The sequence below is a fragment of the Achroia grisella genome, unplaced genomic scaffold (genome assembly GCF_030625045.1).
Source record: "Achroia grisella isolate CSIRO2021 unplaced genomic scaffold, CSIRO_AGI_Agris_v1 utg512, whole genome shotgun sequence".
Taxonomy (NCBI): Eukaryota; Metazoa; Arthropoda; class Insecta; order Lepidoptera; family Pyralidae; genus Achroia; species Achroia grisella.
In genome coordinates, this window is record NW_026712906.1 from 1547737 (window position 1) to 1573333 (window position 25597).

At 31.5% G+C, this 25597-nt stretch overlaps 1 protein-coding gene across 3 annotated transcripts in view; it reads right to left on the reverse strand.

Moving 5' to 3' along the window:
* The window catches only part of LOC131846755 (inositol hexakisphosphate kinase 2), a 58499-nt gene that overhangs the window by 16962 nt on the left and 15940 nt on the right, over window positions 1-25597 (reverse strand). Inside the window, exon 1 of one of the 3 annotated variants that reach the window (XM_059196141.1) lies at window positions 10239-10331. The exons of 1 other annotated variant lie outside the window; for it this stretch is intronic. In XM_059196141.1, the coding sequence (XP_059052124.1) occupies window positions 10239-10331 (93 nt within the window). Of the gene's footprint in view, window positions 1-6619; window positions 6954-10238; window positions 10332-25597 lie in introns of those variants that run through there. One more of the 3 variants, XM_059196143.1, reaches the window with a different exon arrangement.

The window sequence follows — 25597 nt, forward strand, 5'->3', positions numbered from 1 at the left end:
AGTGAAGACAAATCGAATGAGTGTTACTAAACCTAACCTATATTTCCTTTCACCTTGATCTTGATTTGATGACGGCCAGATAAAACGGTAGCTATTGGCGAACAAATGATTATGTAATTTATATAAACAGGTGGCGCGTCATTAGCTGTGGAAGTATGTCCCTATTGGTCGGTCGATCGGTTACGTCGTGTTACACTCCCACATCGCATTCAGTCGGATTAATATTACTATTTTACGATCAAATTGTTTCATATATACCTATTGTACGTGGAATTATCAGTATGTACCGTCGCGGCACGTGCTACAGCATGAGTCGGACTCGGAATAGCCAGCCAACTGCACAAAGTGTGCCAGCACTGCCAACGTTAATTATCTAATAATGTTATTATTTATAATGTGATCGATTGATACTTACACCGTTCCCATATACATTTCATTTACATTGACTTAATGAGAACAAATATTGATAAGAGACGCATGCGCCGACATATTATATACTTCTCGAGAAGCATCTGCTCATTCGAGAAATTACCAACACGTACTATTATTTATACAAAGATAAATAGATTTTCCTTTATTAAACTACTTTAATATAATAGTACTGATGATTATGTATGAGTCCTACAACAAGCGAAAAATCTATTTTGAAAAATCTTTTAATAGACAATAATATCAAGTTGCCGGCCTACATTCTAATTAACGTTTGCATGCTCCATCATTCTGTGGGACTCATTAAGATTCAATACGTTTATACAATATTAAACCTTATGAATTATAGAAATTTAAATCTCTATTACCATAATTTATAAATGAATACCATGTCTTTTTAAGCAAATTTATTATACGGGTGAAAAAAAAATTGTATCTCTAAAAATGTCATTAATAACGCCTGATAGCCATTAGATATATGTATGATAATACCGTAAAAATGGTACTACAATAGGAGTGCCTCAATTATGAAATAGTAGTTATGCAAATGCATAACAAAAGCTGCATTCATAACGGAAAATTCCATTGAGCTTTCTAGAACTCCGTGAAGCAAGGTGGACTTGCAACATAGGCTGTGATTCACTGGTGTAAACCTGAGACCACAGCCACTTTCACTGCCTGCTACGACAATCGACGCTCCAAAGGTAACAACGATAGCCAATGGCAATTTGACATTACATTTCCAAGATTTTTTTTATAATAAATAGCAAATATTATTTTTTAAACTCATGTTCATTTTATACTGATATTTAAGGTAAGGGAATTCTTTTTCTAGATACTTTCAGTGCGAGGAGTTCTAATGTACGCATCGTACCCTGTACTACGAAACAATTGTCGCGAAAGACGAAAACATAGTAATTAATCAAAATCCTGTACATAGTTATAAAATACAAATAGAAAAATTGAAAAATATAAATGACAAGTGTAGCAAGTTCATTTTTGTATGCCCCTGAATACCACGTTATACCAACATATTACTCAATCAAAAGAAAAACGAAAAACTGATGACTCATTTACATCAATTAGACATCATTATTATGGTAGCTAGATGTAAATTTTAACGGTTTCTTCTATAGTTTGACAGAGACATACTATTTCCTTATAAATATAAACGTAGATCTTTGACTTGCAGGACATGCATTGAAAATGGAAGCGTAACTGTTATGATTAATGATCTGCTGGAAAATGTACATTAATAAGATTTAAATAAGTTATTGATAAAAAAAATCTATGGCATAAATGGTCATAATTATTTCCTTGTTATCATACTAGTGTAAATCCTCAACTTGCAGACATACAATAAAAAAGAACAACAACCCTTACATCACAATTTTTCAGGATTTCTCCTAAAATGAAGACTACTACATCAAAAGGCAAACAATAATACCACAAGTTACTTTGGGATACAGTAAGAATAGGCAATAAAATTATACCATTACCACGGCATTGAATCGCATATGCAACAGGATATATGCAACTACTCCATACTGCGAAATACAAAAACAACTTAAGATTTACATTATCCGGACTCTGTTTTGAATAATTCTGAATATATCTTGTTTTCTAGAAAATCGAAATACAGGGATAGAATTCTGTTATTTAGGAGTCGTTAGTTGGTCAGAAAGGAAATATGACATTTTAAATATGTTAGACATACACTATTTGAAAGCTATATTGTTTTTTTTAAACGTTGATATGGATTAAAATAATAACAATAACATTCTTGCCAGTACCTCTCCTAGCCAGTTGAATTGGACGGTAGAAACATTGATGAAAAACTATGACTTCCCTAAGAGGCCAAAAGTGTTCTATATGAATAATGTCGATATAATATATTTATTATTTTTTCTAATTTCATAATAAACAGTAAACTTAGGACTGTACTTTGCTAGATATAATAATAGATTAACAAAGTAATTAGTTTATTATTTAGAAGCAATTAACCTATTGATCTAATATTCTAATTTATATGTCCAAATTCATTAGCAATAAATATAACTAATATTACGAGTAACAAAATTATTTTAAAATAGCAATTAGAACTAATCGTATAATTCAAAGTTAATGTAAATGGTTCCGGCAATAATATATATCTGTACATATAAATAAAATTGAAGTGTCTGTTTGTAATATTGAAATAACCGTTTTTTACTTCATGCACATATGAATATAAATACATGTACATACACCAAAATAACATTGTTTACAATTTTTGTCTGTCTGTCTGTCCGTTTTTTCCGGCTAATCTCTGAAATGGTTGGACCGATTTTGACGGGACTTTTATTGGCAGGTAGCTTATGTAATAAGGAGTAACTCAGACTACTTTTATTTTAGAAAAATAAAGTGACACTAATTAACTTTTTGTTAAATTCCACGCGGACGAAGTTGCGGGTACAGTCAGTACACAATAAAATAATGATATAAATTAATATATATATATATATATTTAAGAGAATTTAATATTACATACAATATATGTTGGTCCCCGTGATACAGTCTATCTTACCCTCAAATTTATTTTTAGTCTTGAAACTGTAATAAACAATCAGATAGACACTTTAGTATGGATGACACAAACCTATAAGTTAGTTTGTAAGTCGTGATTACCAATTCACTAGAATGTTAGCTTGGTGGCTTCATAGCAATGTGTTGCATAGTGACAATTGCATTTGATAACGCCAATATATGATGAAATGGAAACATATAGGTATGCCGACATAATATTATTGAAAGTTCGTAAACAATTCACCTAACAATATCCGATTACCATCTGTGCTATTGTTTGGAGGCCAGTCGAAGCCGTCGCCTCCATAAATAATTCATACATAACATTAATATATTTGATCTATAAACGTTTTTTATAGCACTAGAATCGATTTTTTAGTGTAATGGTATGGTGCGCACCGCCTGCGATAACGGTAGGTTTACACTATTGATGGAGAATCATAGGATACGGATGAAGTAAGATAGATAGATAGAATATGCTTTATTTAACATACCGAAAAGAAATACAGAAAAGACATATATAAAATAACACACGGCGATTATTGCTGAAAGCAATCATTTCAAGGCAAGGTAAGAAACAGTTCACCAAAAGGTTTTTTTAATTGATAATGATTATTATATAGAGCTCCTCGCCTGCGCTAACGAGATCATATCAATATCAATGAATTAGTGGAATAAATTTGTCTATAGTGACGACTTCATCAGTTATTAACTACGTTGGTTTCCCGAACGTTGGTTTACCATGTATATTGTCTCACCTGAAGGTTGTATTAAACTATTTAAGAGATTAAGAAAAGAAACAAACTCTAAATGTCATTCACCCAGAATTTGTGACCGTAGTCAAAAAGTAGTTATAGTAAACATTATTTTTCAGTAAAACAACAATAATCAGAAGTGGATATAGGTACATATATAGTTTTGTAATTGTAGATTACTTTAAATCATTGAGAAATGTCAATACGAGTAATACTAAAAAGTAGAGCGTCTCCTAGTATGTTAGATGACAATTGCACAATTGGACCATTGAACTGCTCTGACCTGAAGGGACAAACTTATTATTAACTCTTCTAATATCCAGAGTGTAATAATAACACATAGTGGCATCGGTATTGAAATCTCAAGAGAAGTTTTTACATAACATAGAGTAATATTCTTACTCAACGACTATAAGTTACGTGATGATTCATAGTGCATAAAATGGCCGACCCTAGTAGATATAGATAATACTTATCAAAATACTCTGAAGGGGATTCACACTGGGCGCGTTCATAAAATCAGTCAATATGAATATTTCTTTATCATGTGTTATATTATGGGTTTGCATATGCTACGGATTTCTATATTGATAAACACGCAGAATTAAACGAGACATCTAAAATAAAATATGTTGGTAGTAAATTGTCATTACAACGATACTTCTCGCACGAAATTAATAATTTATCGCATTATTAGAGGGTTATTTCAATAAAAAATTCTAATAAATATAGTTTTAGAGCAATAAACTACCTCTAACCTACCTACGTCGCTAGTATTTAGTTTTGGCGAAACCATGTTCAACACAGAACATTTAACATTTTCACCAGAAATACCACTATTTCTTTAATCAGAAATAGTGGTATTAACTAAAAACGTCAACTGTACAAGAAATAATACCACATGACCGACATATTAGAAAATACTGTATTAGAATTACTGCATTTTGCATATAGTAAACTACAAGTTTTCCGTAAGAATTCACCGCGTAATTAGCGTCTCGCTTCTACTCTGCAAAGCCTCAATAGGAGTATGTCAATGCTGTTTATAATGTCTTTCGAATAACGAAATATGGATTTATTTATCATTTACTTAGAGAAAATTGCTATCCGCATATGTTAAAACTTACAGAAGGTAAAAAAATCATACACATAGTATTTAAAAAGTTATATTGTCAAAATTCCATTATAAGAACGCAACACTAAGATTCTGTAAATTGGTACACATACCTTAATCGTAAGGAATAGCTAGTAAAAAGAAGTAAACGTAACCCAAAACGTTGCATACGGGCTGATAACGATTTTCTGGAAACAAGCAGTTCAGCTCTATAGATAATACCATCCCCCGAGCTCCCTATAATTCTGATTTGAGTCTTATAGATTCCTAGAACGTAAGATCAAAATCACGTAATGTTATGTGATCAACTGTCACAGATATTCACAGTCTAGAATGTCCAGAATGCACAACGTGTTTTAAAACCCTATTTCTATAAATAACAAATTGTTCTTATATGTGGGACATACTCGTATTAAGATATTTATAATTGTGGAAAAAGGTGTCCAAAAATACTCTGCATAAATTTCGTGAGACTAGATACTTTACTAAATAGCTACTGGTTATAATGGTCTATTGATTTTGTTCTAGTTTTAGAATCAGGCAATTAATACAGTATAACAATACGTTCTTCGCTTGCTTCAGAGGCAATTTACCTTTTTACACGCTTACATTTTTTCTGCATGAAAAACTGTCCTAACATATTGCAGATAATCCTCCATCAAAATTTTCCCAGTTCCTATTTCTATTATACTCTCAATTCTTAACATAAAACCTATAAAGTTTAATCTTTACAATGCAGGTCAAATTTTAATTTACATAATACAGAAAATTAGGTACAAGAACGTTACCTAATGAGTTTGAAAATTTAAATCTGTAGTAATGAAGAAAGAATAGCTATATTATTTATAAAAAATGTGTTTAGGAGATAAATTAAAAATATATAATTATAGTAATAAAACAAACAGCAACACCAAACTGGCACATACATTAGCGCTTACATCCGGATTCCACATACCTACCTGCACTACAAGAAGTCAACATTTTGATAGAGGCCAAATTTAATGCTCAATATTATCATTATATTATTCAATCATTGAAATTATATATCCAATCTATAAAAAGAAGCCTCATCATGATACACGAAGGCGATGTTCATAATTATATGAGACCAGGTAGGAATGTTTATATGAAGCAAGGTGATGAAGATGAAGCAATGTAACATACATTGCTTCATTAATTAACCTCGGAAGCTCGAAATAGAGGAGATGGTAGTTTCCATTTTTGGTTATTCCGTACTTACTAGTAAAACTTGTATTAATATAATCTTGAAGATGCCTGTGCCGTTACTAGCTAATAGAATCTGTGCCCGACGACCCAAGAAAGTTTAGAAATTGTATAAAAACTTTATACTACAAAAATCTTAATCATACAGTGTGAATATAGACAATACACGTGCTACGAATAAATTGTGTTCGATTTGTTTCTGGCAGCGAGGCTGAGATAAGATTGATAAGAAGTATTAGTACGGTGTAGTACCAAGTGTGAGACAGCAGTGTGTGACGTGGTGTTTCGACAGTACATATGTTACGATCAGCTCATTGTCGTCGCTCGACCGCCAAAACGTCTAATGAAGGCAGTTTTTGCAACTTCCAGAGACGCTAATTTTATTATGGAAAACCGGTTTTCGATGGTTGCACGATTACAGATCATTAATATTATGATATAAAAGTAAATAATGCAATCACACTAATATTGATTATTATACTAATAATAATACTTAATGAGTAATTTATAAAATAATCAGATAAAACCTCACTTGACTATACACTTCCTTAAGCCCGCTCGTGGTGAAATCCCAAATTGGAACACGTTTGCGATGAAATCGTCTGATCACAAGCACAACCACTAGCAACTGACACAGAATATTACTCAACACACAGGAACCAAACTAGGTACAGAGAAAAGCAATTGTAACACTTGTGATAATAATCTCCAATTCTCATTCATACAAGTATAATACATGAGCGTTTCAGACCTTGTTTCCTAAGTCAAAGGTATTGCATAAAAAAAAATAACGCAAAAATAAAAGCAGCACGACGATCATGTGAACACTTGCTTCTATTAGCGCTGCGCACTGGTGACTGAACGGAGCAGACGATCGCGCACGAAGCACGAACACGAATCAATGTTGCGCAGCGCACACCGCCGCGAGGGCTGCGTGTGTACACACCACGGACGCGCACACCCACACCGGGGACACCTAGTCAAGAGTCCGGGCCGGGACAGAGGGACACCATTGTCTCGCCAAAGGGGGCTGTCAGAAGTACCTGTTCGACCACTACCAGTGAATGAACCCTATTTGACCCCTACAATATTTTCATTATACCCATTACTGAGAGATGATGGACGATTCTATAAAATAAAGAATTTATATTTTCAATGTCATCCAAACTTACTTTTAAACATAATTAGGTAGTACTACAATTATTTTAAAAAATTTTTACTCATTTGTTCAAAATATTTTCTTCTAGAAATAGAGAGATTTTAATATATAAATACGAATATACTATGTACAGCGTTGACTGCTTTGTCTAAAAAAAATACATATTATTAAACGGGGCAACAATCTGTAGATATAACATTAAAAATCCAGTTAATACCAGACAGACAACATATGTGAATGAGCTCGTAAAACATTGGTACACAATTTAATAATCTTTGTCTAAGTACGAATTTCTACTATTACCATAACAGAAATTGACAGGCATTGATAGATAGAAATCCTTGTTCCATTCCTAAGAGAGAAAACTGGTGCAGCTATAAACTACGAAAATTCTACCGATTACTAATTTTATATTTCCATTCACTCATTACAAAATAAATAGTAAACGAACTTTTAGTAACGAATTTTTAACGAAGACAAGACAGAATAGACTTTGCAGAAATGTAATTAGAAACCACGAAAAAGTAAAGCCTACAGACAGTCATAGTGAATCTTATCATTATTTACGGAGTAAAAAGTGTTAACGAATGATAAATTTAATAGGATACAAGTAATCCTAACGCAAAACATCATAAAACAATATAAGTAATATTCCATTAAGATTAAAATCTTATTAAATTATTTACAATTCAACAAGTTGTAATTATACAAATATATATTTTTAATTCATAATAATAAAAGGACAACAGCCTGCAGTGGGCCTTTGGAAAATAACTTCAAAACACTCAGAAATAGAACATAATTATAAAAATACGATAAAGATACTGAGTTATATCAATAGACAATGCAAATACTAAACATATAAAATACTAAATGTAACTAAATGCAAAGATAACAGATACTATCACTATATCAGAACTTGTGTGAAAGAATAATAAACCCTCCGTTGGAAAAAAATAAATTAAATGAATAATTACAATAAATATCATTTTTTTAAAGTTATTACTTTTAACGTACACTAACTGACCACAGCAACTTTATATTCGTCACATTATCCTCGTTTCGGCAACATTTTTCATTGCTGCCTTCCTCGATTAATAAGCTTTCGAACACTAAAATATTTTTTCAATTCGACCCAATAGTTCCAGATTAGCATGTTGAACTAAGGAAATACTTTTCAGCCTTATATACAAGCTGACCCGCACAACTTCCGTCTGCATCACATTTTCCCTGTTTTGCAACATTTATCATTGCTGCACTGCTCTTATTGGTAGTAGCGTTATATGTAAGCCTACGATAGTCACAAATAACGTGGTTTTCTATTGATAAAACAATTTTTAACTTACAACCCCACAAACTTTACCTCTTATTAATAAATGAGTACAGATTATTGAAAACCTAAATGTTTAAGTTTTAGATTACAAGTATGATTTGATAAAACTTATAAAAACATAATAAACATATTAAAAAATTATACAATTTTACGAGGTATTTAAAAAAATATTATTCATAGCGAGTAACATCGCGATTAGATATAATCTATTGCTTACGTTGTTAGAACTTCCGCTGATCTTTAGAGACAAATATATTATTATATTATCTCTCCTCCCTGTAGTAGTTAGTATATGGTTGTGTAATCTTGTTTATCATTGTCTAAAAACTTTCGAACCTTCAATTATATTTGTACAAGGATAGCATAAAAAGTATAAATCTTCTTTATACACGGAAATAGGGCAAATTGGCCGATACAGCTGTTACTATTTTCAAATTATAAAAAACTATTCAAGATAATGTCATTCAGTCTAATAATAACTAAATTCACTGTTAGTACGAAATTTTCTTAGTGTTTGTTAGTTCGTTGATAATAATCGATGCCAAATCCCACAACCGTCAGTCTAATTTAAACAGTAAAGTGTTGTATTTTCAAACGTTTGAACAATATGTGAAAACTAAAATCTTAATTTCTATCGATACAAGAAGTTAACATAGAATCAGACATACAATTTGACGAATCAAGGTTAAAAAACTGCCAGAACACAGGAAGTAATTTGATGAAATCTATTGACGATGAGATTATGTAGCGAACCGTGAACCTAGTCAATCACTAAGCACGCATTAGAATAACTTCGCACCATAACAAAAAATAAATAGGTTCATACAGAGTAATAGATATGAATTCAAATTTATATGAATAAGGTTATATCTGTAAATTTTACAAATTATATTACAATCAAAACGTAACAAAGTAGTCATTTTTATACTTGGAATGTTACAACAAACAAACAACTTTGAAACAAAAGTGAATTAATAATGATAATCAATAAAATATGATTACAAAATAATCTACATATTAATAAATTACGGTACGGTACGGTAAAAAAAAGAATTTAATCATTTAATGAATAGAATGAATTCTATTCATTTAATAACAGATAAATTGTATTAAAAATAAGGAATAATATTTTTTAGTACTGAAACAGATAATACGGCCTAACAACCCATTATTGTTCAAAACTGGTCCTAATAAGAGGAGGATTTAGCCTACCATTACCACTGTGGCTAGGCGGTTTTGGAAAAGGTTTTATTTTGAAGTTCTCCTTCCCTTGTAGCTGGTGCTGAGTTTTGTTACCACCACACACTTCGCCTAAAATGATCCATGACATGACATTAAGTGATTCTTATTCTTACTTCATCGCCACACGAGTACAAACAATATGAGTAAAAATAACACTGAAGTCAATACGCCGAGTGTGTTATAGACACAAATGCACTGTTTATAAATATTTCTTATATTTTGACTACTCATAGTAACCGTTGTTGGAAGAGAGATGAATTTTGATGCAACTTTTCATAAACAAGTTGAATAACACAAAAGAATGACATACGTTAAAGATGCACTGCATTTTGCTATTATTGTTGCTGGCACAAAAGCGCTATACAAAAAAGTTGATAATATATAGGTACTTCTTAGTACAAAAAGCTATAGTCTCACCTCTACATAATGGTTGTCTGTATGTGTAACCGGGTAGAGATTTGCATTGGGGAGACCCGGATGAGACGTGCGCCGCGCACCTGAGACTAACATGGTTTAACGGCATCAATAGAGAAGCGCGCTACTAGTGTACAGATTAGTTAATACCAACTTAGCAGATAAGATAAGCTCTAAGCTGTTGTGAGTAATTTGTTCATAATCCTAGCTTCACACTCAGTATTGATTGATGAAACCTCAGACTAATTAGCATTGTGATGGTACCCTTTACAAAAATGATAAATCAAATCGGTTTATCATTAATTGTGCTTCGATAATTTATGGAATTTGAAATTGGGTTCATAGGAGTACACAAACAAGCTCTATAAACATCACGTTGCGAACTTTAGAAATACAAGTCAATCTTACAGTTAACACTTCCAGTTGTGAAATATGGTATTGTGAATATCTTCACTTAAAAATAGATAAATGTCTTAGAATAAATAACATATGTAATGGGAAATATGCATCTACTAAAAATATTAATGCAACATAACCAGTAAAAACAGTCGATGGGAATTATTCGATGATAATATTGTACAACCGTGTAGTGTAATAACCCATTAATTTAACTATTGATCTACCTTTTTCACAACATGTAAACATTTGTACGGATACAATTTACAATCCTATGTGGCTAATATTGGTCCACAATAAATCCTTTGCAGCGTAACACGGGCCAATATTTCACAATAACTCTATTGATTCTGTGTAGATTAGCCACATTATCTACGTAACAGCTGGCGATGATAACAACGGGAACTTTCCATGACACAAAACGATAATTAAAAACGAAAATTACCTTCTTCACAAAAATATGCATCATACAAAGTTTTTGCATCATACATATTTGAGTACTGTAGGTATAATTGTCAATGAAAGATAATAGTTTGTTATGAACACTTGATAATTTACTTACAGTTATGTACTCTTTCATGATTTTATTCAATATTATCAATATTAAACATTAAAAATCGATATAATAAGAAACTCTGTATATACTAATTCTATATCCCAAATTGTCATCTCCCTGATCCATGTCCATGTGAATCAACCTGGACATGATTATTTACTTCCGTCCAATAGACATATCTAACATATAGTACAATTCAAGTTTCCGAAATTAAAATTTAGAGTAGATCTTTTTACGTTTTGACATACTCCGGTATTGTACTAGATGTGTGAAATACTAGTATTGGTATTATCTATTTTCTTTACGGTGAAATACAAATCCAGATTGTCTGTACTATAAGGCCATTCACCCAAGTCTGTTGTTACAGTAAGTATACATTCATATCGCAATACAATCAAAAACTAAAAAACAACATGTAAAATAAAGGTATTAAATCCTATTAACCTTCACCTTATCGTCAAATCCAAATATAGAATAAAATTGTCCGCCGACAAATCGCCCACCACCTTATCACTATGAATGATATCACGATCACTAGAAATACTGAAACTATGCCTACATCATTTATAACGATAATTAATAATGAATTGTTTATCTAATACCTTATTAACGCAAAATCTGCACAAGTACGTTCTGAATTTTGTTTACTAACAGTACATTGCAGATAGTAACCTGGTATCACATTTGATAAAATACAATAAAAGAAAGGAAATAATTTGTTATAATATCATTACGATCAAAGGGAACAATGAAGAAGGGAAGGGTGACAACGTAGAGCAAAAATTTACAAAGTACATCATGAGAAATTCTCGCGTACGAGTTTGGACTGCATCCAACTGCCACCCTAAAGTGTTAATTAATGTACGTCTACACATAGCATTTCACACTGACCGACCATTATTAGTTTTATCTATGGTATATTTTCACAAAGGTTATACTAAAATATCATTAACTATACGTATTATAGTGCTAATACAACGTGAGAATAATTACCACTAAGAAGCAACTTGTATACCCAATGTCAAGTGCTGCATTTAGTATACTTTACAATTACCTATTATGGGATTATTTGACCTACTTCTACGCTATTATCTTATTTATACTTCCCATAAATTTAATACCCTGCAGATATCTATAAAGACGAGAATAATACCGTATAAAACCACACGATTGAGTACGATACCTCAAATAAGATATAGCTATAGTTGGTACTACGCCGTATCAAAATTAGCAGTCTTTGTTCTTTGGACAAAATATTTGCCACTGAAATCTGAACGGTGGCGTGAATCACGCGGACATCGACCGCAGTATCAATTTTATTTAATGTTAAACAAGAAATCACACGGCGTATGTGACACACTTAAACAGCGGCGTAATATTAACACATGGCGTATGATATGCGACATAAAACTGTAGTAAGGACACTAAACGTTTTTACTGGCTACAAATTCTATCTGTAAATTATTTTAGAGAAACTCCCAAAATTCTGCATGGGCCCCATTACCTGAAACTCAGACATCTTTAACTAGAAAGCGTAAAAGAAGTAGTCAAACGGGAGCAAGAAATTCCAGCAATAAACTAACATTAAAGACATAATTTAAGAATAACTTGAAGAAAATTAATCACTGTTCGTGTTAATCAACAATATTTGAATACTGACAAGGGTTGTCGCTGGACACTGTAAAGTTACAGACTTGTTTACAGTGTAAATGAAACATGCATATAGCTAATTTAGATCTATGCATAGGTAAGTCTTTCACACATCGCAAATTCCATGTTATTGCAGTTTATTAATGAAGAAGCGTAATATATCACATATTTCATATAAACATATAGATAGAACACACATTCACAATATATTTACATGTATGAATAAACTGACAAGCCCCAAAAACTAAATAAAATCAACAGTTATATTAGCTTATGAACATTTGAAAGTCAAGAAGCAGCACTCATACGTTGGTATCTCTTCTATAAGGGAAGAGAATTAACAGCAATAGGAACAGTTGACCTCATAGCTAATAACATTCCGCTGGAAATCTTCATAGTAATTCAATAATAATGGTAGAGCATTACGAACGATTAATAGGCCAACCTATAAACTAACATCAATTATGTAAGTGTAATTTTGTGTGATTTGTAAGAATATAAATAAATGTCTTATCTATCGTTCTATATACCTACAAGCTAGATTCATGATAACAGATGCAGACACAGCATGTTCTTATAATCACAAATATTTTCAATATATTATTTATTTATTTAATGTGTTCTCGAGCAAAAACCTCATAGGGAATAAAAATATTTACGTAACTCAGTGCTGAAATGCATTAGAGGAAAATGTTGCAATAAATATATAATTATAAATAGAGACTTAAATAAACTAATTAATAAATGTACAGATTAGAAAATATTTGCTTTATATTACGAAAATCACACTTAATAAAAAAGTAGGTACTAACTTGTGGTATCATGAGACTGTATGATAAAAATCAACTATAATATGAAGAGTAATGAGTGGTAAGTGTAGCTATATAGCTAGCATTAATTTTGAACTTATAATATACCTTATTAACACTTCTTGGCATTTCAAACAGTGATTTGTTGTGTTCATAAAAACTTAGCATATAGTTTGTACAAGGAAGAATCCTAGTACTTTGTGCAGTATCGAGACAGTTCCCGAAATTTATTATTGATTGATAGTTAATTGAACTCAAGGTTCTTAATTCGCTATATACTTGTTTGCCACCTACATAGTATAAAAATAATCTTTATTTGCCAAATAAAGCTCCAGTGCAGGTCGAAATTTAGGTACATTGACACGTATAGTCATGTTATAAAACATCACGAGTCGACGTATAGTTACTAGTAACTCTATTGGATAAAAGAAGTGTGTACAAAATTTTAAGCCTAGAGCCCTATAGTCTCTTAAAAACCGGTACCGGACTGTGAATATTGAGAGATGAGTTCATTGCTTTACTCTATTATCACAGGTTATTAATACGTATAATACATACCAAAATGTATATAAGATTAATTCCACGATATTAAAAGTTAACTTATAATATGTAATTGGTATTGTATCACGAGAAAAAAAAAATAGGTAGGTATATATATTATTATATGTAATTTCAACGCACAAACTTATCTACCGATACATAAAAGTGTGACAAGTGTTATGATTTTGCTGATTAGACGCTGTAAAATCAATTCATCATGATCAATGACGTCAGTATCACAACACCCTATAACTCTTCGTTATAGTGATTATATCGTGATTAGGTACGCTACCTACGCTATTATCCATTATCTAACGCAAATAAATAAATATTGCATTAAACAAATAATCGGGCAATATACAAATACAATTTATAGATGTTTCTGTTCTAATAATGGTTCATTCAATACAGTTCTATTTTAAAATCGAGGCTGATCTTGATAACCATTCAAAACGAACCCCATCGATTGCCAAGCTACAAGGTGAATATCATGGTGGCTTAAAGGAAACAACCTTCGACCTTCAACTTCTATTTTATTCTAATTTACCTAGTCGATATTAATATTACAAATTCCAAAGTGTGTCTGTCTGTTCCACTACCTTTTTCTTCACAACTAAAAAGATCTTAATAAAAATTAGTTTTTTTTTAAATCGATAGATTGGGGATAATAAACGGAAAGGGAGTAAATAACGAGATGACTGCGAACAGGGATGAATGGAAGAGGAAATTACATCGACATTATATAGACCCCAAATAAATGGGATGAGGAAGAAGCAGATGATGATGATGATGAGATTGAGAACTTTATGAACTAAGTTGCAGATATAGCTCTCAATAGTAATTTTACATTTATAATCAGTTTGAAATCAGAATCGTTAATAATATCGTTTCATAATTTATCCCAGAGTAGCCCAATCAAAATTTTATGTATTTAAATCTACCTCTATCTAAATTTATTTAATACAATGTTTGTTTTTGACAATGAAACTACAGTATTGGGAAGTATCATAATATTATTTATATCCGAGTTATGAATATACATTTATTTTGACATTATTGAAATTTATGAATCACTAGCTGACGACCCGCGCAATGTCATATGCATCACACTTACATGACATTTATTATTATATTTAGCCCAATTATCATCTTATCTATTTATCTTTTAAAAATATAACCTACATGTTATTCTGACGTGTGAGCTATATTACTGTAAAGTTTCGTCAAAATCAGTTCAGTAGTTTTTGCATGAAAGAGTAACAAACATCCATGCGTACTCATATTTTCGCGTTTATAATATTAGTACGATTTACCTAAACAATATACACAGATATATTGTGCCTGAATATTAAAGTTTAGGTTTATAAATATCATTCAGTATCGCTTAAGCTGTATTACATTACTTACGTAAACTCCAAATAATTAAGTTAATAGATAAGCGTGTATATAAAATTAATTATTTACCATTATGTTGATAAGGCTTAATCAACACAGAACAAAGTAAATAATTAATTACAAATAAATATACGCACAATAAAGCGTCTATAAATAAGTGAATAAATACATATAATACTTAGTCAACGCTATTCATACATACACGCTGTAGTGAACCTTTATCAAGACTATAGGTAGGTACTAAAATAAGTAGTCCATGACATGCAAATGTTATGCAAGGTGACTGAGACGCTTAATATTTTGAACGATAGCGGGGAGAAATACGTGAACGTGAAACGACACTAGATTATTCTAACGCATTGTTTCCCTGCTTTGTAAATACGCCTTTATAAGTCGAAAAGACCTTAGGCTAACCTACGACCTATGTCAGGGATTTTAAAGACGTATATAATTTTAATATTTTTTTAATTGTAGCGCAACCACCTACAATTTTTTTCTATAGGTATAAAAGAGTCTGGACCAATCCTTGGAAGTTATGGAAGGGAACTACATTTAGCAGCCGATTGTAATATTATCTATCAAGGACTCACGGACAGCCGACTATCAAGGAATAAGTAATATCTGTCAGCAAATCAAACACATCCTGAGATGGGCCTGCATGCCTTTTTTTTCAAGTTTCCTGCGAACACTCCCCGATACGACCTAGTCATGCCATGTTTGTGCATCGATATCGGAGGACATAAATAATTAGATATACTGAAATGTCAGCTCAATCGGATATGATAAAATTGATTTATCTATAAATTTTAAACCGGAAAGACGAATGGATGTGCGATAAAAGCAAGTATTGCACAAATCATAAAAAAATATATAAAAGTCAAGTGTAATTATGTTTAATTGTGTACAGTAGTCTGTTTTGATTCATATATATAAAATAATTATTACTTTGATATTTCATTGACGCACAATAAAGAGATCTTATATTAATAGTTACTTAATATATAATAAATTTTATTAATAATCTAATGGATTAACAGTTTTCGTCTAACATGGCAATTATGAGCATATAATAACATTAATCTGTTATATTTCTGTTTATAACTACCCAACCCGCAACTTAATAGGTACGTACGTAGGTAATATAGTCGATAACGCATTAATAACAAAATTAAGTAAATGGGATTTGCACATGTCATTACATATCATTGAAAAAAAATTGATTTAAATATATCATTGAAGGATTTATAAAATATAGTCATTTAACATACCAACGAGACCCACGTCAATTGTACCTAACCATATAACATCGTCATCATTATTATAAAAATATGTCACAAAATATAATAAGTACTACATAAATATTGTTAACGAATTGTAATTCATAATAATAAATTTAAAATAACTAAGTACAGGAAAAGGTTATATTGTAATATCGTAGGAGGTTATCTGACTATCAGGAATCATATTAATAATTATATATTTAAATTAGGCATCTACATAATAAAACTCTATATTACCCGAATATGATTTCGTAATTTACACTAACTAACAATAAAAATGAATATCTTTAATTTTTATATTTATTACCGATATCAATGACGGTAGACCATCTACGGCGTAGCAACATGAAATAAAGACATGATAATATCACAAGGAATCAGTTTCAAGATTCCCGAGAATTTAATGGGGCTATCAATTAATTTAATTGGCTGATATATATAGGAATTGCTCAACGTAATCGGCTTAAACAATTACTTACATAAACAGCAGCCGAATGGGAATTTATCAGAGCTTTTAAATCGTAGCTGGGGGCAGAGAGGGCGGCTCCACGACGCCCACGCTGAAAGGTAGCCTGCCCACACAAACTACCCCTCCCACGCCCTTGCGATTCATATTTTCCGAGAACTCACAGCTTATGTAGTAATATAAATATATAATAGTGCCTTTACCGTCACAGTACCTACTTAAATAAACTGCCGAACTTACAGCAAAGAGCCCTAACGAACAGCATAACTATTAAATGTATAATAAAATATATAACAATATTTATACAAATATATAAACCTAATAATATATAAAAAAAAATTGAGTCTACGAGAGGTAAGTCATAAAATAAATATAACATAAAAGACAAAGCACATTAATAAAAAAATACATAAAACTCAGACGAGGTTAGTTGAATAAACTTAAGAATTGATGGATCAATGTAAGTAATTAAAAGATATGGATGACAATTGTGGTTTTATTGCGTTGTTATGTTGGTAGTTGAATTTCAATAAAAAATAATTTCAAGTCAAATATACACAGTCACAACTATACACCCAGTCAAATTGTATGGTGGCTTAGTGGCTCCATTTTCCCCTCAAGGTCATGTGCCCACTGTGCCAGACTACCGCAATGCGTTCCTCTTCATCTCTCGATAAATCACCCACCCTCAAGGTTACGTAACAAGATATCTGTGACTTGAGTAGCTCGAGTCCTCTATATATTAAGTAAGACAGAATATACTAGATTTTAATAGCAACTTATTTCAATGTTTAATGTAGTAATATTTATTATGATTTTATTACTTCAAATAATAAAATTACGTATAATGCTTAGTAGATATTTGTACTGAAACAAATTAATAACATGTCTCAGTTACAGCATAGCCTTTGTTGCCGCTGTAGTACATATGTATGTATATACTGACTTGACGGTATCTTCTAAAATAATTTTTAAAAGCTTTTGAAGAAAAATTGGAAAGAAATTTCACAATTGTTCTTAATTGTGAAATTTCTTTCCAATTTTTCTCGGCAGATTGATTCAGTTTGAAAATCTTTAAAGTACTCGCAAATCCGCTAAACTAATAAATAATACAATACCAAACCCATACTACCGGTTACTTTTTGTTTGTCAATCGTATGGGCTGTAAATACAAAATACCTTGTCCAATGTCAAGTGTAGCTGTGGGTCGAGGTACTAGTCAACCTTGGCCTCGGGTCTTGGCTGCGCATGGGGATGTCGTCACGGGCAATGACGTCACCTAAAGAGCTGTAGTCATGCGCCCTCGGTCTCAGACAATACGCCGCCTAACCGACACAAGCCAGTGTAACTTGACCTTCCCAACTTTGATTCTCTTTACTTTTCCCATTCGGGTAACGAGTAGCTGTTACAAATACGTTGGTTACAGGGCAGTGGACACATGAATAAACAACGGCCTTGGCACGAGTGACTACATAATGTCAGTAGTCTGAAACCACATAAAGCCAAGGACGCGTATTAATTAATGATGATTAGTGGTACTAAATGAAACTGTAGAAATAAATAAATAACCCTGGACAATTAACACAGTGCCATCTAATCCCACGGTAAGCAAAGTGGTGTATGGGTACTAGACAACTCATATAAATACTTAGATATATTTATTTTGTAAATTCATACATAATATACATACAAAACACCCAAACGCATACAAATAATCATAGTCATGAATATAAATGTTAGCACCGTGCGAGGAATCAAACCCGCGACTATCGGAGATAAAGCGGTGTTCTAAACCACTAGACCACCAAGGCCATCTAAATATAATAAGGAACAAAGAAAATGAGAGATATGTGAAAATGAAACAAATGCTAATCTAGTTTAAGCTGATTCGATGTTGGAATATAGAAAATGACAATAGTAACTTCAATATAAATCAATCTAACCTAAAAGGGCTGACTTGATTTTTCTCCCTGATTTTTCAGCTAACAGATGATAACTAGTAATCAGTTTATTGAATGATATATGGTAAATAAGGTAACTCTAAAATTTATATTACTTTACTTCTGTTATTCAATTTGCCTCTATTTACTTGTATACTTTTCTGATGGGATTTTAAAATCATACTATTCGGTATTTTCAATAGATTTAAAATATTTGTAAAATAAAATCATATTTTATCAAAAGAAATTACATTAAAAGTATTCTTCTGTTAAAGGCAAAGGCGCTTCCCTAGACAGGTATACTCCAAATTCCAAAGAGAAAATACCTCTATAAACACCATTGTTTAATATTTTACTGTGTTAAATATAACAGAAACAATATATACAATACCGTCACAACATATAACCGTCATTGTTCAGACATTTACTGAAATTGGTTATCAGCTACATATGTAAGTACAAACACAAAGTGACTTTTCTGTTATTAAGCGTAACCTTAGCGTTTATTCTACACAAACAAATCCTCGCTGCTACTGATGGTAGCGAAAATAGAAGCTTCAGATGCGTAGACATGCTGCGTAAAAACAAACACCCACCATCGTACATATGCACGAGTACTACAAAAAACAGACATGCGTCAGTTCATTCAGATATAAAGGATAACAAGAGCAGCATATCTTACACAGATCAAACAGACAAATATAAGCAGTTTCTAATATTTAGAAATTTATTAACGACGCTACCAATAATCCATTCATAAATTACAATCTCGAACGCCGCTATATTTTTTAAAGCATTCCTGTTTAAATGATATCGTAAATCATTAGTCCATTGATACCTTTGATAATAACAATACTACGTGCAATATTCATTGGTAACTTTTTAAAATAGTTCTTTTGTGTTTTTTAAACATTAGAAGAGAGAATGACAAAGTCACGAGAAGACTTTGTCATTCTCTCTTGTGGTAATTTTTTTACTGTTGGTTCAAAAGAATACCTATATAATTTTTATAAGGCTGAGAAAACAAACTGTTTAATTACTTTAATAACATTATATAGTAACAGAACCACGAATATTAGTGAATATGTTGAATCTAAAGAAATAGAGTGAAACATTTTAACTCAATCAATTTTATTATAGCATATGTACAGATTGTTCTAACTCTATCAAATAATATGTATGCATTGTTACAATCTAATTACAATTAACTATTATACTTTATTGTTTCTTAAAATACGTGTGGATCATAACGTTATACATAGTGACAGAATAAGACAGTGCAATTAGATAAATGCAACGAATTCATATACACTTAATTTAACAAAGTTATTCTGGTACATGTAAATAACATGTGAAATAAATGTTATGATACTCTATTGGATGCTAACGATATCACAAAATGTTATAAAATCTTATTCGCGTATTTCTAAGACACGCGATTCCAAGACTGAATCACATTTCATCGCAATAATAATGTACGATATGCTACTTCACCATGTCATAACATCGCCATTAGTGTTAAAAATATGAAATGTTTATAAAATAACAAAACCTGAGAATAGTAAGCACTTACATATCTGTCTTAAAGGAAATCTAGTAAATTACTGTGTTTAGATACCTTTTATAACAGAAATAACGAGCAAATATCAGAATAACACGTGAGTATTTGAACAAACTTTTCCTTGTAACGACGGAATAGATAAAATGGAATGCATCATTGGCTCATTGCTTATCGTCTCTAAAATGTAACATGTTTCAAGTTTCAGTTTCCCACACAATATAAATTCAAATGAACCCTACACCAAGCGTACTGCCCAATGTAGTAATTTTAGGCTAGTATATTATAGACATAACAGATTGGTAGGCATGAGGCCGTGGTAATGAGTTGCATCCATCCAAACTTTAATTAAATAATAACAAGCAAGTTCATAAGTAGGTTATTTTTTTGTGCATAATTCGAAATTAAATCTTAAATTCCGTCCACTAAATCTTTTAGAAATAGGGATAATAAAAACATAGAAATGTGGACTTCCTTGGGATACAACATAATATTATTAAGATAATTGAAGATACAATTACGATTACATAGCGATTTAAATATATTGCAAATCAGCTGCAGAACTGCGTTTTCAAAACGTAATATGTGTTTTAGCTTCTAAACCACTAGATAAACACAATTTATAAATTGTCGCAATATATTAAATACTTTATACGCTGTAGCTTATTTTGGTCTTCAGAAACAATAAATTTAAGTTAGTACGGATATGTGCGAACATTTTGTCACGTACCCTTGTCATAATAATAAAGCACAGATAAATACAATAATTTATTAATAATAAAGTCAGGGAGTACGTGGGAGTGGTGGTACATACCAACTACCAACGTTCCATATCTATCGACAAACAACTACGCAGTTTACTCCAGATTTTAAGTTTATCTCTATCTAATACATGTTTTCAGTATTTATGGATATTTAGGCAAAAACGGTATGAGATAGCGAATGTAGATTAAGATACCACACTATATAGTAAACGCATACTAATAAATTGCTAACGTTTCAAACAATACGTACGTTTGAAACGTAAGTAGCCCGCATCCGCAATAGTTGAATTCTACTATTTAAAATAGTAATTAATAATTTTATGAAGTTTATTACACTGTCTAGCCAAGAAACGACCTTCTCTAAATTGAACCACATCTGTTTATTACAGCACATGGTGGTAAATAAGCAAACAACCCACGTCTTAGTAAATGGCAGCTTAAGAAGACCTGAAACCCTTTTTGAAAACCCTTGTTGCAGTCTCTAGAGAAAACCTGGCCAGGAAATTCATTCACAATGTGGGTGCTCGTGGGAAATTGCTCTGACGCCGGAAATTGACCATTTCAATTATTCTCGTCGATAAAAATGAATGTTTAAATCGCATTCAAAGACGATGTAATAATTTAATTTTGTACGAGCTGAAACAATCTTAACATACTCCTGTGCGATCAAATTAAATTTCAATAGCAAAAATCGTTATATGGTATATCCAATAAATCTAGTGGAGACATTAATCCGTGTCATGCCATCGAACTTTGACTTTCTTTTGGCATACATCACATCTTATCTGATGTCGAACGACACTTGGCTTATATCCAGTATAATGTAATAAATAGCGATCGCGGGCGCCGGGGTATATTGTGAGCGATCGTGAATACTGACGGAAATAGTGCAATTTCGCGTAAATTCATCCAGTCTCACACACGAAATTAAAAATTAACTGCTCCATTTCAGTTTATAGATGGAAGATGCCATGCTAGTGACGCATGTCGCATGCATTCCTGAATAATATGCATGCATTTCCACTTGGTATTATAATATTGTGCAATTTCGTAGTAAATGCGAATTAAAATTAAAGCAACAGAATTGATACATAATATCGCATAGCATACTAATAACACACAAAGCTGAATAATGATCCTTTCTATTTTCATTCTGAACTCCGGTCCAAAAAATAACACTAGTATACCATACATATAGATTTTAATAATAGGCAAATCATAATAGGTAAGTGTCAATACCAAACGGTATAGTTTGACACGCTTACAATCAGGTGAAGCAATTCACTTTCAATCTAACCAATTTGTATTCTCAATGTAACTCGCGAACAACAAAATCAACCGAATCTCTCCAACAGACTACAAGAATAAGAAATTAATTATTTCACATACAATATTTTTAGCCACTAATGTAGGTCAAAAAGAAGGATTTAGCTATAAATAATATAAACATTTGTGAAAGTCGCGGCCTAGTGTTTTACAGGGTACTTCGTTAGTTTAGACTGTAAGTTCAAATCTAGCCGACAACAAAAAGCATTGAGTGTCATTTTATAATTTTAGCCTGACTCTCAGATGATACATTGATTGATAATTATCCAAGTGACGGCGGTAGCTCGTCTCACTCCACGTTGAATTCAATGTACCCCGTGAAATGCGGGCATGTCAAAAGTGACAGTCATTACGACATCGATAGCTGTCAATTTTTTTGATTACATAATTGGAATAAGAGGCGTGAACATGTAAATGATATAAACAACAGATAAATTTAAATTGATAAAGTTATAAATCCCCACAATTTTACACTGATTTTGATAATTCTTCTTACTAAGTGTTTATTATCGTATTGATCCGTATTATTATTACGTGTAAAATGGCATAAAGTAAAAGATATTAGTATAATATACAACGTATAAATCTATACACACTTTCTTGTGAATATGCTAGAGTAGGGACTTCGCATTAACTGTTGTATTGTAATCCAATAAAAACAACATCTGGTGACAACATTTGCTATTTCCAAGCTATCTTTATACACTTCATTTTAGCACGTAAGCTAATTTTGCTTATTAATGCTATATGCAGTAATTCGATACCAAGTACGCATACAAACTATCAAGTAAAGTTCCAAGAAAATAAATTGCACTTTGCATTATCAGACCTAGTCGGATGTTATGTAAAATATTTCTATAGAACATGCTAATTATACATGCTTTAGAGAACTACACTATTAGTACAAAATCATAGCAAAATCGCAAATCTCGTATATTTTTGAGTTCCAATCAGTGTACTTGATGTGTCGATATGAATAAGGATTCGATGTATCAATTTAATCCGTTTAATACTATCTTTATGCACCAATGCTGATTACAGTATATAAATAACATAAATATTATTTCTCAAGAACATAAATTTCTTAGAATGATTTACGCAAATAACCAAATTATCTCAAATAACATAATATCAGCAGTATTTTAGCAAAAGATTGTGTCAAATACAGGGAATAGACATACAGTCTAATGCATATACGGCATTATTTTGACTTTCCGCAAGACGGATGTTTTCCTTATAGTAGCTATGTAACTAAACATCAGTAAATTTTTGCATTAGTTACCTTAAATAGCAGTGTTATGTCTCAAGAATAAATTTAAATATATAATAGCTATGTCGGTGCTATAAGAATATTTTAAATTTTGTATTATTGTTACAGGGAGTTGCAGTGGATACAACACATTATTTTGAAGACTTATGTTCATTTTTACATTATCATGACTACACGACAATTGAATGAACTTGTCGTTACTATTTACTTGTGTTAATAATTACTTGTGTTATGTTGTTACTATTTACTTATGTTTTTCGCAACTATTGTCAGTGCGAGGCGAGACGATGTGACGAATCCGCCATACTCACCCTGAAGAAGACTTCCGCATAAAGTCGAAACAATTGACAAACGGAAACATGCTTAGTTCATAAAATACCCGTACATAATTATAAAAATACTTGCGTAAATTTCTAACCGAGTATTCAAAATAAAATGCAAGCAATATACGGTCACAAGTCTTAGCAATTCGCTGTTATCAAACATATTCGTCGTAATACATCAAATATATATGGGGTTAATTATATGCAACCAATCTGACTAATCCAAATTCCCCTTCAATAATATCAGTACAATACCGAACATGCGGGTTTTGTTTAAGAATGATACCGGGTAATTACCTACTAATGATCAACACTAGTAGCACTTACATTGATAGCATATATAATTTATCAATAAGAATGCAAATAGGTGTGGCGAGTGCAGACACTGTTTAAATTAGATAGTCGTAGCCTGCGGCTTTACCTACGTGAATTAACATTATTTGTGATACAAAAAATTATATTTATTTCTATATATAAATTACATAATCAAGTCACAGTTCCACCACAATTTTGACGGTACATAATGAGTTGTTATATATAACAATATACTGTACTTTAAGTACTGTATTGTTAATTAATAACATAAAAGCATTAATGACCAAACCAAGTCGAAGCAATTAGGCTATTTTAAGATTAGTTTGTAACGGTTCAGAACCCTGACAATCACATACCTTGCCATTATTTTGTAATATAAAAAATAGGCTTTATATTGTAAACTGCTACTATCAATTAGAGGTAGTGTCTCTTTATATTATAGATATACATATAAAAAGAGAATCGGTAGTATATTATATAGTAGGAGTATCGGTATAATAATAATATAACAATAATCTATATATGTATATAAAAATGAATTGCTTCGTTAGTCTCGCTAAAACTAGAGAACGGTTGAACCGATTTGGCTAATTTTAGACTTGAAATATTCGTGGAAGCCCAGGGAAGGTTTAAACGGTGATAAAATACGAAGAAATTGCATGTAAAATAGGAAAAAACAATTTTATTTTCCCATACAAACTGGTGATACCAGTCAAACTGGGGGAGTTCAGAAATTGCATAACTAAACCTTTGACATATTTAATTTTGATGGAG